This window comes from Saccoglossus kowalevskii, chromosome 16 (genome assembly GCF_978046115.1).
Source record: "Saccoglossus kowalevskii chromosome 16, keSacKowa6.1, whole genome shotgun sequence".
In the NCBI taxonomy this organism is placed as follows: domain Eukaryota; kingdom Metazoa; phylum Hemichordata; class Enteropneusta; family Harrimaniidae; genus Saccoglossus; species Saccoglossus kowalevskii.
The window spans coordinates 15,508,826-15,526,304 of record NC_140656.1 but is presented as its reverse complement, the minus strand read 5'-3'; the positions used below and the strand labels follow the sequence as shown (position 1 = coordinate 15,526,304).

General features: G+C 35.8%; 2 protein-coding genes and 1 long non-coding RNA gene across 3 annotated transcripts; all 3 read left to right on the top strand.

The window, feature by feature from the left end:
• The first annotated feature begins 202 nt into the window (after positions 1-202).
• Positions 203-9,061, top strand: LOC100375113 (14-3-3 protein epsilon-like). Its single transcript, XM_002730827.4, has 5 exons — positions 203-398; positions 6,001-6,200; positions 6,347-6,453; positions 7,014-7,357; positions 8,418-9,061. Exons 1-5 carry the CDS (start codon positions 335-337, stop codon positions 8,483-8,485), a joined length of 783 nt encoding a protein of 260 aa, XP_002730873.1. The 5' UTR covers positions 203-334; the 3' UTR covers positions 8,486-9,061.
• Positions 3,870-5,479, top strand: LOC146733692 (uncharacterized). The gene is made up of 2 exons (XR_014926616.1): positions 3,870-3,997; positions 5,422-5,479. It is a non-coding gene; the product is annotated as an uncharacterized LOC146733692 (long non-coding RNA).
• A 5,620-nt stretch (positions 9,062-14,681) lies between the features above and the next one.
• LOC102803028 (beta-1,3-galactosyltransferase 5-like) lies at positions 14,682-15,764 on the top strand. Its single transcript, XM_006811634.2, has one exon. It carries the CDS (start codon positions 14,682-14,684, stop codon positions 15,762-15,764), a length of 1,083 nt encoding a protein of 360 aa, XP_006811697.2.
• The last annotated feature ends 1,715 nt before the right edge of the window (positions 15,765-17,479 follow it).

Here is a 17,479-nt window from a genome sequence, read left to right as displayed (position 1 = left end):
ACATTCGTGAAAATCGATGCATTGAGTACTTTAAAGTAAAATAAATTATTAATATTATTATAAATCTGATGCAAATCTGAAATAGTGTAAATTAAGCTGTGAGAAATAAAAAAAATTGAAAAAAGATCTATATCGCGAACTCTATTGTGTTCAGAAAGCCACCGCGCCCTTCATCACACTGCTGTCAGTGTGCGGATGTATTTGACAGCAGGACCGTAACCGGAACTATTTTCACGTTGGCGGGTGCGGCCATCTTGTATTTTGAACGATCTGTGGGAACCGAAGATAGCGACTTCAATCCATTAGAATCGTCGGTGAAAATTTACCATCCGCTATGGCAGATAGAGAAGATCAAGTTTACCAAGCCAAACTGGCTGAACAAGCTGAAAGATATGACGGTAATATGTAAAATCTTGTTGTAGTCTTGCGATTCCCGGCCTCGGGTTGCCGTTACTACACAGACTGCCAGGAAACGTTATTGTTGTTTGATACCTGTCGAAATATGCACGAAAAAATTGGTTTAAACGTAATAATATGCGCGTCGAATGTACCGTATGGAAGCATAATATGTGTAGTTTACTTTGTGTTAGATTTTACAGTGCATTTCCCTTTTTTGTGTATCCTATAACGACAAAAAGAGCACTGGGCGAGCTTCGACAATTTTACATATCACAGTCGCCATGTTGAATTTGAATATTATGAGTCATTGACACACTTAACCAACCATTTACCTGATCCTGGAGGAAATAGGATCTGCCGTTTTTTGTCGCTGTTTTTAGAAATATTATCTGCGATATTGCGGTTATTATCATTGTAAAGCATGTTTAGAAAGTCGAAAAATAATCTGCAAAGCATGTTGTGACTCATAATTCTTTTTACCGACTCGCCTTGCCCTCGTTCCCCGGCTTGATGTTGCTCGCCTAGTAATTTTAATATTCGGGTCATTTTATGACAAGTGTGATTTTACCGTTTTATGCGTTCTTTTTTTATATAGAAAAACGAATTTTCATAGCGATAGATTAATGTAGAGTGCACCCAGGGCAATGCCCATTTCACATGGTTTGAATTTTTTCGTTCTGTTTTCTTGACGTTTATGTTAAAGGATCTATTCCTTGAAAATAACATGAAATGACTGGCCTGATTAGTCAGAGCTTAGGTATGCTATATAGTAATCTGCTTTATAATGTTGCTACAGTTGACCAACCAAACTTATGATAAATTAATCATCTATCACTAAATCCAAGATGATCATTGAAAAATAGATAATCTGGTCCAGCGTATTTGTGTAAGTCATTTTAGTCTATTTGATATTTTATTTTTGTGACAAAGTTGAAGTTGACCTTTCATAGTTTTGGAGAAAATGTATATTGCTTTTCTCAGTATTGTAAAAATATAACAATGTCCTGACTCGGATGATCTAAAGACAGGTTCAGACTGAACATTGCTTAATCTGCATACAATGGGTCAGTTGTATTTCTGGCAAATTTGTGTCAAGAGTGTTATGACATAAGCTGAACTTCACAATCCAAATGTATCCAATTTATTGGCCCAAACCACTAATTATTTGAAAGGCAATCAGGGTAAAGCATCAAAATGACCTTTGGTTCTATATGTTCTATACGCCCCATGCCCCATCTTTCAGTGCAATACAGTAGTTTCTGTTTACTATTCTTTCTCCGCATTTAAAAATAGTATCCTTTGTGAACATGGAAAAGTTGGTTGGTTGTTGTGTTAATTTAGTTCAGATAAATGCATAGCACTTCCTCATTTAAGGTTTGGGAATTTAAAAACTGTAATTGACTATGACTATAGATCAGGATGATAATTAAGCTGAATTTATTGAGTTATCTTGTATGTATGTATGTGTGAAAACACATTGAAATATCTACATACAATAGTTTGCTCAATTGGAAAACCACAAAGAAATAGATAAAGTAAACAACATAGCAATTTTAAGATGCATTTCAAAGAGAATTGATTATCACAATCTCCCATCAACCCAGTCATTTTGGAGTTGGCTTCATTGCAATTATTAACATAGTCAGTGAGCTGCATCCTTATCAATTTAAATCGAATGATAAATACCAGTTTAGAAGTTTTAAAAAAAAATGATCGATATAAATTTCTACAAAGTTAATAAATTAATGTGAGATTTGAATCTTTGTGGATATGGAGAGGGGGTAAAGCATATGTTCTGTGTTTGTGACAATGTTCAGTGAGGGGGGATTTGTGTAATTATTTGGTCCCTTGGTGGCATCAGATGTGGCTTTAGTTCAAGTATTATAAATTATAGCATTTATATATGCATGGTGTGTATATAATAAATTATACTAATATTATTTAATGAGCTTGTACTCCTTGTTGGATTCAAACTATTATGTTTGCATCTATTTTGACATGCTTTCTTTGAATAATTTGGATTATTACAATGCTGATAAAAATGTTAATCATCTAAAAAATAACCATGATGCTACTTTGAGTAAAATAGTCATAGTGCTTGTTGTCCATTTTCATTTGAGCCTAGAATTCAGCTGTCTAGCAGCATGTTTTCAAAGCAGTGACGAGCATAATAAACACGAGATTGTTCACACTTGTATTCCATTGACTACTAGTAATACTAATGTGAGATGGTAGTTTAAATTTTTGATCAAACATGTTAGTCATCTGTATCAATCAGCATGAATTAAAAGAATAGAGATTACAATTTTCACTTAACAAAGCCAAAGGTATTGGATGACTTTGAAATAGAAATGGTTTACTGAGGGATGACAATGGCAAATTTCTTGGCTACATCAAGTGTTCACTTTTGCCATCTATAGCTAAGATTACAACGATTAATTGTGCTTTAAAACACTTCATCACCTATGAAAAATGCAGATAATTTTATTATGTCACCAGTGCCACCATTAGTGCCAGTGGCTAAGATGAACTACAAACAATAAATTATTCTTAAAAAAAGGTCATTTAAAAACAAAATTTCCCATAAAAAAGTCAAAAAATAAACCTCAGGAAAATACAAATATAATCTATTACAAATTGTGCTCAGAGATAATATTGATATTTAATTTATCTGCGAATTGCTCAATTGCATATTCCAAAAGATGCATGTTCAACATGTTTGTGTTCTGTTTGTTTCCCGGTTTTGTTAACGTTCCATTTGCCATAACTTGGAGAACATAAAAATAACAGCAGTCTCAAACTGCCTCTACACAATCTTGCAGTTTAAATGTCTGTACATGTGACAGCAGTTGTTAAATAAGCTGAGTTAAGTTTCCCCCAATTACTAACATCGATACATACATACATACATTGTATTTACACCTTAAAATGTCATAGTTGTCCCAAAACGCCAATAAACTTAAAAAAGCAGCTTTACTGTGACCTTTTTATGCTGTTACTGTAAAATGTTACGGCATACTCAATAGCCATTTTGTAAGTCTCGCTGACAGATCATTCATTCTTTTCACAATCATAAAGAATTTGAGTGTATGTACCATCTGAACTTGATTGATCTGTCATTTTATGTTTAACCTCAGCCTCAACCACGTATTTCAATAAAAATACCTACTATGTTGAAATTGTATACTGAGAAACAGTTGAAATACATATATCTACACATGTATTGCACATTGGGAAACTTTTCACTGATATTTTCATAGACTGCTTTGATACGGAATGCAGTGTTGTAAAAAAAAACAAAAAAACTTGTCATTTAGATGCTAAACATGCATGTCTGAAATCATTAAAATTTAACTTGTACATAAGATAACATGTCATACTGCCTTGTGTTGCATAGAATTAATATGATAATGGACTGATCAGCTGGTTTTGAACACGTTTCAGTTTGCTGTATGTCAAATTTAGTTGCAAAGGAAATATCTTTATGATTTAGTGCCAAAAGTGTCGTGCTTTATTTTTGAAAATTTTTTGAGTAAGAAATATAAATGAATTATGATTTATGTATTTAAGTGGAGAAACCAGTGTGAATGGCATGTAGGCACAGTGTTCTCCCCAGGCTCAGAGGCAAGCATGGCGGTCTAATTTGCATGCTAATTTGCATACTAATTTGCATATTTTTCAGGATTCACTCTCACAAAAACAAACATACAAGACAGTATTAAAATGTATGAGAGGCTTTATTTAAATTACATAATACTTTACATAATATACCATAAGATCGTCATTTAATGTGAACTGTTCCATAAAACTTAATCTAAACTAATCCTTCTGACTTTGTTGTGCTCCAAACATTGGCTGCCTTACTGTAGTTAAACTCGATCGTCATAGACTTGCACGGGACTTTGTTCCATAAAGAAGATCCACTCTTTGCAATCATGTTGTGCTTTGAGCATTAAATGCACAACATTCCTAGTGGGAAAAAATGATAAATAATAATAAAAAACAATGAGGATTGAGGTTCAAATAAATGTAAACATAACGATTGAATTGTGCCACGATCGGGAACCCAGTGCCGTATGGATAGCATTTCGTCTGCAAAACATGTTGTTTACATGTTGGTTTTGTCAGGTCAACAACAAGGAGACTCGGGAATTTCGAGGAAAAAAAACATGAGGTCACTATTCAATTAAAATTAAAACGTAACAATAGAATTATGTATACAAATCGGGATTCAATCGATCATAGCGCGTGATGATAGCAGCTGTCGTTCGCAAGACGTTGACAGGCCGCCATCTTGGAAATACCTACACAGGTCAACATGTGACCGGAAGATTACAAAATTCGATTTTTTTTTTGCTTGGACAAATTATAATATACGCGTACCCATTAATCTATGAAGATATCCATAAATAATCTAAAAAAAGTTGACAGTGATGTTTTTTTTTCATGTCGTGTCTATACCAGCCTCGTGTCTAAGATGTTGATTGAAATCTGTGTAGGCCTACCATGTTCGGTGTTCTTACGATCGGCAAAACATACACACACTGGCATTTTATTTCTAAAATTACGAAATCTTACCTGAACAATTGACCTTAACCAGGGAAATGTCTTTTTCCACGACTCATCAAAACCAGCCTCGCGCCGTTTCTGTGCTGTGCTAGCGGTGATTGTATGTTTTAGCCGGGCGGCATCACCTTTTTTTCCTTTACATGTTTTGTCATATATAGCATCTCGGTGTTTACAACTTGAGTGACAATTTGTTCCCCATTGACAGCGTCTGTACTTCACACGTGTTTAACAATGGGCCCGTTTAATTTGTCCCGGCAAGTTCAAACCGCCGTGGCGTAGACGGTGATAATTTATGCAGTGCTACGTGTGAGCGGGTCAAATGGATGTAAACAATGCATCCTATTAGCATGGCGGTGAAGTTGTAAGCATGGCGGTCCGAGCCCAAGCGTGGCGGCCGGGTCGCCAAGCATGGCGGTGCCGCCATGCTTTGTTCTATGTGGGGAGAACACTGAGGCATACTAGTTATTGTGCTTCAACAACGTAGAATGTTAACTGAAGAGATTAACAAAAAGGAATTAGAAAAATAATTAAAAAAAAAAGTTTTCCTGAAGATGTGAGCATATAAAAAAAAAAGTATTGTTCAAACAATTTCAGCACCAGAGTGAATTTGAAGTGTAGGTAAATGTAGGTGGTATTTTTGTAAGGTTTGATACATTGACTGAAAAAGTAGGTGGGGAAAATGCTTTCAGTATGCAGGTAATTCTCCCTCCCTCAGACAAGACTGAAGCTTTACTTTTAGAATGGTTGTCCTAGTGTTATAGAGGTAGACTGTAATCTTTCCATCATGATTTTATACTAAAGTTTTGTACAATACAATTGCAATACTGCTAAAATCTTATTGTTAAAGAAAGGGGTTGTAAATGATCATGATTTACGAACATGCCATTACCCCTTAGTTGAAATGTGCAAGAGTATCTGAGGTTTTACATGCATGAACGATATAGTAGGCAAGTGAGCACAGTATGGTTAATACTTAACTTAAAATCATTGTGATACTATGGTAAAATATTTTTTTTGTTTTTTTTTCTGCAGAGATGGTTGAACATATGACAAAAGTTGCAAAACTTGATGTGGAATTGACTGTAGAAGAAAGAAATCTTTTATCCGTTGCTTTCAAAAATGTCATAGGTGCACGTCGAGCATCGTGGAGAATAATTAGTAGTATTGAAACGAAAGAAGAAAATAAACCTGGTAATGAGAAGATTGAAATGATTCGTAGCTACAGAGTACAGGTGAGATTTTGGGTATATGATAAAGAACTTGAATGTGTTTTGGGACAAGCCCAATCCCAATGTACAGGATCAATTCTGATTTCACTTTTGCTGTCCAGTATACCGAGTATTCTTACTAACAGTTGTCATTTTTTTTGTATTTTTAGGTTGAACAAGAGTTGGGTGAAATTTGCAACGATATTTTAGACTTACTGGATAAAAATTTGATACCCTCATCAACAACAGGAGAGTCCAAAGTCTTCTATTACAAAATGTAAGCTTTCTGTTTTATTCACTTGTCTGGTAATATGGGTTTGTAAAAGAAATCTGCGAACAAATCTGTTTAGATGAAACCCCAAAGGGATTACCGTAAAATCTGTATTAGAAGCTGCATCTCTAATAGAAGGTCCCACCCATTCGTTTTGAACAATTGAGAAGCAAATATTCACCATTTCCTATATGTGTACATGCTCTAATAGAAGCCGCATCCCCTCTGTTGCATTGTGCCATTTTATTAGAAGCCGCAGCTCCTAATACAGATTTTACAGTAGTTTCTGCACAGGCATTCATCAGCAAATGTGGTTCAAATTGAATACTGCTTGCATAGCATATTCTGTATAGTATAGAAATAGGGTAAGCTCGTTCATGAAATGCCTATCCCACCTTCCCTGCATTCTGTTTGTGCCAAGTCGCAAAATATCTATAACTACCATCTGCTCTATTAGTCAGAACTGAGATGTTGATTGTGCTTTTTGCGATGTTCTCCATAGCATCAAATGTTGAAGAAAATGTATTAAGCCCTGTCTTGTAAGATTTGATATGTATATATTACAGGAAAGGAGACTATCACCGATATTTGGCAGAGTTTTCTACTGGCAATGACAGAAAAGAAGCTGCAGAAAACAGTCTGGTTGCTTACAAGGCGGCTAGTGACATTGGCTTGAAGGAGTTAGCGTCTACAAATCCTATACGCCTTGGTTTAGCACTCAACTTCTCTGTCTTCTACTACGAGATCTTGAATTCACCCGACAGAGCATGTCGTCTAGCAAAGGCTGCGTTTGATGATGCTATTGCTGAGCTCGACACACTTAATGAAGATAGTTATAAAGATTCTACACTAATCATGCAGTTATTAAGGGATAACTTGACGCTTTGGACGTCAGACATGCAGGCAGACGGTAAGGTTCCATATTCCTTGCTAGTCAAGTGTGAAATTCTTTATTGTAAATAAGTTAACATTAGCTGAAATGCTACATTATTCTCGAAAATCCCATTGCATTAGATATTTTTTATGTAATGATGAACGCAAACATGCATTTTCTAATATGAATTCCCCTCAAATTACCATGAAAGACAATTTTTGTAAATGTGATTGCCCAGTCAGTGTTCTTCCCAGATAATAGTGCATCTAATTTACATTATTATTTACATATGTTATTGTTACTATATAAAAATTTCAACCTACCTGCAATTAAAGACAAGATCCATTGTATGTACGTATCAAGTAAAATAAAGTTTGAAATAGAACAGTAAAAAAAAAAAAAGCAAAGGAAATATTTGTCATAGTCAGTCTGTAAATATAGTTATCCATGGAGGTAACTGGTTCATCATTATTTTTTGTACAAGTACAGTCAGTTTTAGTGCCCATGCCAGTGTCAGTTAAGTCTGCAAGATTGCAGGTTATCAAAATATAAAGAATTTGATAAATCAATAATGAGAATTTCAAATATTCAAACATTTCAAATCTATACCTTGTGCGTAACACTACGATCAGTGTAACATTGTCAGCTGACGGCATGGCGCTGAACCGGTATTCACCGCTGTTGTTGCGATCATCGGTCCCTGACTTTTTAGTTTAAAAATACACAAATTTAGAATGTTTTGGTAATTAAAGATTCATTGACTATTATCTTAGACATTGCATCAAAATTGCCAAAGAGATGTTGTTTTTAAACATCACGGAAAAACAATCACTCTGCACCGCCATCTTTGTTACCTCAATCGGAATCCCTTTTGATGATAGTGTCGCGTTCAGCTAAACTGTTTTTTTTTCAGGGCAAAGTCACTTGAGCAATAGCAAAAATGTTCAATTTTGTCTTTAAAAATGCCCTTAATTCGTTACATTAGAATAGTCTGGCTGAATGCAATGCAACGCAACTCAACTCAAAGCAATCCTCCAAATGGCCCGTTTGTCTTCACAAAGTCTAAACGTCTTTTTTTTTTTTGTCACTTTTTCAGAGGAACAGCAACAGCAACAACAGAAAACGGGTGAACTTGAAGATTGTGAACAAGATGAAGTACCTTAAATTTGTAATTTGTTATTGCGTATAATCTTTGGGTATTCATTGGTCACTTTCCATTTATGACTGATGATAACATTCCCTATAGTTCATATAGGAGAATTGTCAATGCCATGTAGTTCCTGTAGAAAAAAATGAACATAGAATACTTTTTTTTTCTTAATGTCTCCTGGTATTGTGTGCTTCTTCATGTGCTGTTATTCCTACAAACTAGTAATAATTACACCACATAATCCAGATTTTCATTGCAAAGTACATGATGGCACGCTCTCGCCATATAAAAGAAGATTTAAAATAAGAAAAAAAAAGCAGGCTGTTTTTTGAAATTTTTTTGTGACCAAAAATTTATTTTGTGTTCATATCTGTAACATGTTGGAATTATAATTTTTTTTTTGTAATAATTTGTGACAGGCATGTTGGTTGTTTGTTTTTATAGCTGGCTGACATTCCTGTTACCTCAAGAAGGGATAGAAGTGTCTACTTTATTTGGTTCTTGCCTTTTTCTTCAATTTGCTTGTACAGTCTTTCACCACCCCACTCCCCCTCAGTAGTTAAGTATATATAAGAATGTGAAATCCCAAAGTTTGCTGGATCTTTAAAATGAATGTTTTTTGTGGCCCCTGTAGAGCTTAGACTGATTTCTAATGATTCTATATTATCATTTGTGTCATTGTACTTAAATGGAACAAACTTTCTATATATATATATATAAATATATATACACCAACATCATAATGTGCTCATTGTTTAACCTATATTTTGGAGCGTAGTTACTGCTTTTATTGGCTACCAATCTAGTTGAAACAAATACCCTTTATATACTGGCTGTATAACTCGCTCTTGTTGATCTTGTAATAAATTTTGTTTTTAAATTTGTTTTATGTTTTTGTTTTCTGCCCTCGTGTTCAGTGTTTTTGTTGCTGAGTGTCGATCACCCTTTCTAACTAGGTATATACAGTGACACACCGCTAGTCTTGTGCATTGCTTCTATCTCAACTAATGCTTCCTTGTCCTAGTAATGCTTGTCAATGTATACGTTATGTGCATACAAAATATTGTAAGAACTGAATTCACATTTCAGTTTCTATGAATAATTATTAAAATATGTCTTTATGTTGGAAATTGTCGTCTGTTATTTAAGGGGGGAGAGGTGAGAGAGAATTGGACTTTCTGTGACCGGTGTGTAACCCCACATCCAGATTTAGCAATTCACTATAACCATACATTTTGTGGTGTCAGATTGCTGCTCGTCGGCACGATTGCATGCTGCAGAAGTTAGGGGATGATTAGTTGTTTACGAGACAACTTTTGAATTTCTTAGTTGCGGTTCATAAATGTTCTGGATATAGTGCTATGTACTTGGTCAGGGAGACTCGCGCTTCAAGATGCGAAGACTTTTTAGCTCCGCTGTCTACTTTGTCGAGCGGAGCTTATCGTATGAGTGATTGTCTGGCGGCTTCGTCGTCCGTGTCAATGTTTTACTTGTTCGACTTCTTCTTGAAAACTATAAGCCTGAATGCTTTGATACTTGGTGTATATGTACCTTGGGTAGACCTCTCTTAGATTTGTTCAATTCATGATTTCTTCAATTCTCTAATTTTGATGAATATTTTTGTCATTTTTGGTAAAAAGTGATATTTTCGACTTCTTGTTAAAAACCGCAAGTCCAATTGCTTTGATAATACATATGTGTATACTACATGTGGACCTCTCTCAGATTTGTTCATTTCATGATATCTTTAATTCTCTTATTTTGGTGAATATTTTTGTCATTTTTGGTAAAAAGTGATATTTTCGACTTCTTGTTAAAAACCGCAAGTCCAATTGCTTGAATATTACATATATAGGCACTAAATGTGGTCCTCTCTAAGATTTGTTCATTTCATGATATCTTCAATTCTCTAATTTTGATGAATATTTTTGGTAAAAAGTGATATTTTTGAATTCTTGTTAAGAACAGCACAAGTCTACATATTGTTCATTTTCTAATAACAGTGGAGCTATCTCAGCCGAGAGGCTGCTTGTTAAGGTTTCTAATGTATAGTACATTCAAATGTCAGTAACTGCAGGCTTCTTCAAAGTTTGTGCACAACACGTCTAGTCGATTGCTTGAGTTTACCCCAATTCGTACAAAGTGACTACAGAGTTACGGTCCTGTGAAAATTCTTTCAACTGGATGTTAAGTTGGTATTTAAATTAACATAAAACCATTATGATCCAGGTTTCTTGTAGCGAGTAGGACGGCCAAAACTAGATTTTTGGTGAGGATGTGGTTTGCATCGTATTGGTGCTGATGGAATAAAAAGAAAATGCATTTTTTGAAAGCTTTTCCAATTTGTAATGAAAAGAAAAATACCTGGAACTAATACTGCCTTACAGTAAGAACAAGAGGCACATTCCACTCAAAGTTTAGGTAGTTTGCTACCATTGAAACTTATTGCCGAATTTCCGTGATTTTACCATATGGTTTTATTTTATGCTGTTACAGTGATACAAAATCCAGATGTAAATCTAGGTTCAACAAAAACTTTTGCGGATGCAACAAGAACCGCTTGAACTGTCAAACTACCACTTTTGCACATGAAACTACCTAAGTGTTAAACTATCTTTTGTCGTGATCAATTTTAGAATGTCAAGCCACCAATCCAATACGAGTAATTTTTTTAACATTATGGTTTGCAATTTATTATTAGCTGGTTAATTGTGTTGTATTTTGACCCGGTTTTTGGATGCTTTTTTTTCTAAAATTGTCAGTCGTCAAAAAAAATATCAAACATTAACAAAAATAGGGCGATTCTTCTACCAGTGATGCCAAAACTAGTTTTGTGCTACTTGGACTAGATGACTAATGTTACCCCAGGACGTAAATAACACCCCCATAAGTGTGGCACCTCCACAAATGTGTGAACCTGAGTAACTCCCGGTAATCACTGCTAAATTTCAGGAAATGCATCCGTCCTAATTGCGCCCTCTATATTGACTGGGCGTTACTGTGATTTATAAATGGCATGCAGTATATGCTGTCAACGAAGGCCTTTGCCGCAATGTCAGGCTACGCTGTGTGGCGTGAATCTTGTGGACGGGTTTCTTCTAGCTCCTTTGAGTTTACAATATTACTCAGTACTTATTCACTGTTATAATGCTGTACCATTACTTTCGGCTTTCACCATACGCGAGCATCGGTTCGAGTCGTGCATGCAGTGCGTGTTGATTTGAACATAGACCTTAGAAAAAGAGTCAGAACGAAAATACAGCGATCTAAAATAAACCGGGTCAGCCATTTCCGGTATAAGCTGCTGACTTTCACGGTTTCAGAATTATGACTTTAAAATATAGACCAGCAAAACTAAAATACACGAGTATCCTTGAAAATAGTATGATTTAAGTGAAAATACGATAATACAAACAAAATGTGGCAGTCGCAGGATAAGTATTTGTCACCACACATAAAATCAGCCGAGTAGTTAATTTATACTGATGAAAACAACGAATTGTAACTCTACATACATTAAGTGTCACCTAATAACCAGTACAAACAAATGGATCTTGTATTGTAATTAAAAATTCGATGTAATGAGCACAAGCACTGAAAGACGTGTTGCAAACTGCGCGGCCGAGTGATTGTGAGTGACGTCATACGGCTTCCTTAGCTTGGTCATTTGTTTATAACTAGTAACCCACGTTGCACGCTGGATGTCGTGAAATCCTTTGTTTTATAATCCAGTTGCCTTTCTAAGGTCTATGATAGTATTTACCCATTCTCCTTCCCAGAGTTCCTTGCTGTTAGATCACCGAAAGTATCGTAGAAATAGAACTCTGCCTGAGAGATTGGTCATGTCAATGTATTCATTTATACAGATACCTTCTATTTGCACAAAAAGCATGACACTACATTATTTCACCCAGGGAAAACATTGAAATGTACCGTTTATAGGTAGTATGTATTATTTGGCTGATTGGTGAAATTAATTTTCCTGTCAGCGAAAACCTTGTTAATTTTCCGGATATTACTGATCCAATCCAAATTTTATTCAAGTTCCCCCCAAACGAGCAAAGTATATACAAATCGAAACAGAATATTACAGGTCGTATATTCGAAAAGGATAGTGTGGTTCACTACTCGTATTATGAGTGTAGCTCATCCGTATAATATACACTTTTCAAAACTGGTAAGCCATTGAACACTGTTCACAAATTTTCAGTTATGAAATGTGCAAAATACGATAACAAATAAAAGTTAGTCAAAAATGGAGGCGATAGAGGGCGAGTGACCTGTACTCCCCACACAAGGTGACAGACGTTCCTATACAAAATGTTATGAAAATACTAACGAGACACGCGTATGATATGCTATGTAAATTAGACAATGAAGGAAGATGGTTACCTTACATAAAATTATATAATTCACATACGGATTCGCCTGTGCATGAATTGCTCAGACTATAGTATGCAACAAGTTCACGTTGATAGTTACCAATATACAGACATGGAATGAAAATGAAAATTCTTACTGCTGAAATCGGATGGCCAATTTATTAAAGCATTTTCCCGTTTTCTATGCTAATCTTCTCTAGCAATTGAGAGTGTAAGGGCGTCGTGGAATTGAGCCAAAGTCACGTATCTGTAAAATATGTAAATTATGTGACGTATAAAATGAACATCGATTCCTAAAAAAATACCAGGCGTACTGTTACGATCTGATATTAAAATATCCGCCGAGCAGTGGAGTTAAACATAACTACGGTGCATGTCACTAGTTAATAAGTTCTTCGTAGCTCTATATTTCAGCTAAGTCTTCTGGCATTTTTGTGTACAAAACAATATAGAACACGTTTAACTTTACTTAATTTTATTTTGTATTTTCAATTACAACGCTGTTTATTTGTGACTATTTGTTTGAAAGCTAGAAATTAATTGTTTTGACTTTAATAATCTTGAATTTTCAAGGTAAATGTTCCGGCGAAGCACTCCACTATCAGAATGTCCGAACGGAACAACACCGTGCAGGCGGACGATGACTTGAATATATGAGTCTTTTGCACGAAATAAACTATTGTATATCCGATGTATTGTTATCTGATATATTTGGCAATAAAAATGGTTTTATTGTCGTTTCATTATTGAGAGAATTATTTGAACATTGCATCTCACCCACTACCATTTCCGTATAAATAGATTGCCATGGTTACCCCGAACAAGCACACATATACTCGGGGTTGTAATTTTAAGATCGTCTGTAAATAATCAAATACTGCCGAAATGCTATCATAACTTTTCCTCGAATCAGCAACCATCATTTTAATTCCAAATTCAAATAATAATTGTTTTTTGTTCAAATATTTGTAGTTCCTCGTTACTACAGTAACACTTTTCTGAGCTGTCTTTTATATTAAACATAAATCTATCCATTCTAGCTAAATTGTCCGACAGTTCCTACATATTTTCCATTCACACCCTTCAGACGTGTTCAAACCATGGCGATGTCTTTAGATTTTTAAAATTCAGTTCATTGTGACGTTGAACTTTTAGTGGTGTAGTCAGCAGTTGATGAGGTAGTGGTGGTGGCGATGGGACTTAAAGCGAGTGTATAACAGCCAGAGCAAGTCACTACACAAACACCATCACAAAACACAACTTTTTGTTGTCGAAATTCATTGACACTAGCTGACATGTATTCACAAAAATACAAATGAAGCCAAATAGCCTTTATGCGCGTGTACACACTCGACCCTGAACCGTTGTCACGGATCTAAACGTCGCCCGGAATGGTCTCGCGTATGCCGATCGCTTTGGTCCACTCGAATTTCAGCCATAGAATTAATCGACGAACTGTGGAGTTTCACTTATGTCAGAGGTGTACGTGTTACGCGATGTTTGCTGTGTAATTCTAATGAGCACTAAGAGTGTTGTAAACACCAAACAGGGTGGGAAACTTTTACAATGGTATACATGGACACAATGCAAGAAGGAGTTCGCCTTCATGAATATGTCCTATAGATATAATGAACTCTAAAAAATGAACAGTGCAATAAATAGCGCCGTTGTTTTGAAAGGCTCATTAACCCATTTTCCCAAACTCTACGTCAGTTCGATGTGCGAGGAGATGACGACTCAACGCAGCCAGATTATTCCCTTGTTTTTTGCTGTGCTACTGGTTTCTCTGTTGTTGCTTGCTTTCCAACTTCACAACACACATTTCAATATGAGCCGCTCTACCGACATAGGTATACCTGGATGGTGGGAAGAAGTCCGCTGTCTGAGAAATATTCACGGAGAATGTGAGGTTAGGAATCAGTCCACTGACACGAATTCAGACATTGCCCACAGCAACCAAACAGTGCTAAACCGTGACGATAGCGTCAACAATCCAATACCGTGTCCGATCGATGAAATACAGACAAATACGACAATTGGTCATTTACCCGCTGACTTTACATTCATCAACAACCCACGGAGAAAATGTGAATATAGCGACGGAACGACCAAATCTGTGAACTTTCTCGTAGGTATTGTCTCACAAGCTTCTAGATTCGAGTTTCGCGCTGCGCTCCGAGATTCCTGGGCCAATGAGAGCCTCCTAAATCATCTATCTGCCCGTGCTGTGTTTTTAGTCGGAGCACCACAAACTCAGGAAATTCAGAATCAACTAAATAAGGAAAGTGAACAATATGATGATGTCATTCAAGGTAACTTCAAAGAGAGTTACCGATATTTGACGTTAAAAACAATCATGTTTTTCAGATGGGTGTATATATACTGTTCACATGTCAATTATATCATAAAGTCCCAGGACGACGCGTTTGTGAACGTCAAACGGCTGGACTCTTTAATGGAAACTTTACCGAAAACATCACTCTATTTTGGCAATGTACTGCTCAGAGGTGCTGTCAATCGCGATAAATGTAGTCGCGACTACACTTCATTCGAAGCTTACCCTTACGATATGTTCCCCATATACAACTTAGGTGCGTTCTACATTCTCTCAGGTGACGTAGCTTCAGCCGGTTACGAATACATATCAAGCCGTAACACGGGCTACGTTCCATCAGAAGATGCATATATCGGAATCATAATGTCCAAACTGGGTGTGGTTGCCAAGCATTCCAATAGGATATACGTTGATGCGGCAGTTGTGGAACTACCGTGCATATATATTAACAATATCGCAGTTCACAAATCAACGCCGAGTTTAATACTGGAATACTGGGCATTTATTGAAAAGATGCAATTATTTGACGATGTGTCCGAATATATGAATTCTCTCTGTCGAAAAGAAACAAAATAATACAGCGTGTATTATTATGTTTATCGACAGTAATTAATATTACATTTTTTTTATAATTATTCTCAGGAACACCGTAATTTGCAGCTAACTTCATGTATAGTATTACAGTTTCAACTTGCATTACCACTTTGTAATGTATATGCAAAACTTCCAGTAATTTATAATGTGATCACCACGCACGAAACATGATAAAATTGGTATGTTAACCTGAAATATTGGGCCACTCTAGCTCGTCTTTCAAGACCGTATGCATTTTCAATTTTGCATAACTTGCACATTTTTGTTGGTTTTTCTAAATTCCATTTATCATCATCAAAACCCAAAGCTTACTTACAAGGATCATTAGGGGTGATGGTAGTGGTGTGGAATTGGGTTTTGTGGATTGTGGGATGGGTTGGTTTGGATTCTGTATGCGGTGGGACTGGGTTGGATTGGGTTCTGTATGCGGTGGGACTGGGTTGGATTGGGTTCTGTATGCGGTGGGACTGGGTTGGATTGGGTTCTGTATGCGGTGGGACTGGGTTGGATTGGGTTCTGTATGCGGTGGGACTGGGTTGGATTGGGTTCTATGGGTGGTTGGGTTTGGGTGGGATTGGAATTTGTTGGTTAGGCCAGACTTTTATTATCCCTTGTTTCGCGAACCCGCCGAATGAACAGAAGCCGAAAACGAAATAAAAATATAATTTTATTTCAGCGTAATTTCTCGCGCCCGCCGACTTGTAAGCGCGATTTTTTTTACCGCCCGCTGCATAACAAATCCAAGTTGCATTTTCGTGGCAGTATCATGATCAAAGTACCGAAGTCTCGCGCAGATGAGAAACAAGGTTACACATGGAATAAAATTTTATTTCATGTCTTCTCTCTCTGATCAATGATCTCACTTACAAGTCTTTGAGAATCACACAAATCTGATGAAAAAAAAGAATTAATTTTATTTTTTTCCTGCTCTCCTCAAAAAAATTGCCTTATAAAAACTCGCGAAACAAGGAATAAAAAAAGTCTGGCCTTACGGGATTCTATGGATCATATAACTTGTAATAGGAATTGTCCATTTAAAAACCGAGGACAACGCTCTAAAAATGTGGAAACTTCGATTGTTCAGTGAGTGCATTATTTATAACTATTTATATTTATTATGTCACGTGACACATATGTTAATTAATGTTTTTGTAATTAAAAACACTCCATAATTATGTATCAATACGTGACAAGTAGATAAGCCCATGTTTCTGCTTGAACATACAAGATAAATGAACAAAATAGAAAATGTATTAATAGCCATTTTTTAACCTTTTCACCACCAGACTTTCTCACCAAAATGTTCCTACTTTTTTCTTATATTCTTCAATATTTCTGAAAAAAAAACTAATTTTGGAGCCAACAGAAAATATTTTTGTAAATTTTAAGTTTTAACTCAAAAAATTGTCTATTTTTGTCACAATCTTTTGAAGGAATGTGTAGTTTATAAATAGAACTATTTTGTGATGAAAAGAAGGAACTAGTGATGAAGAGGTTAATAAAGCAATACAAGCTTATAAAATGCATCTTTACTACTTTAGCCAAATGGTTTAAAATTGACCAATCATGTAGCTTACAGTCGTTTAACACATTTATCCATATCACGTGGCATAGATTCATATAACATATTAACCACATCATGTGGCATACATTCGTGTAACACATTAACGGTATCATATGACATACATTCGTATAAC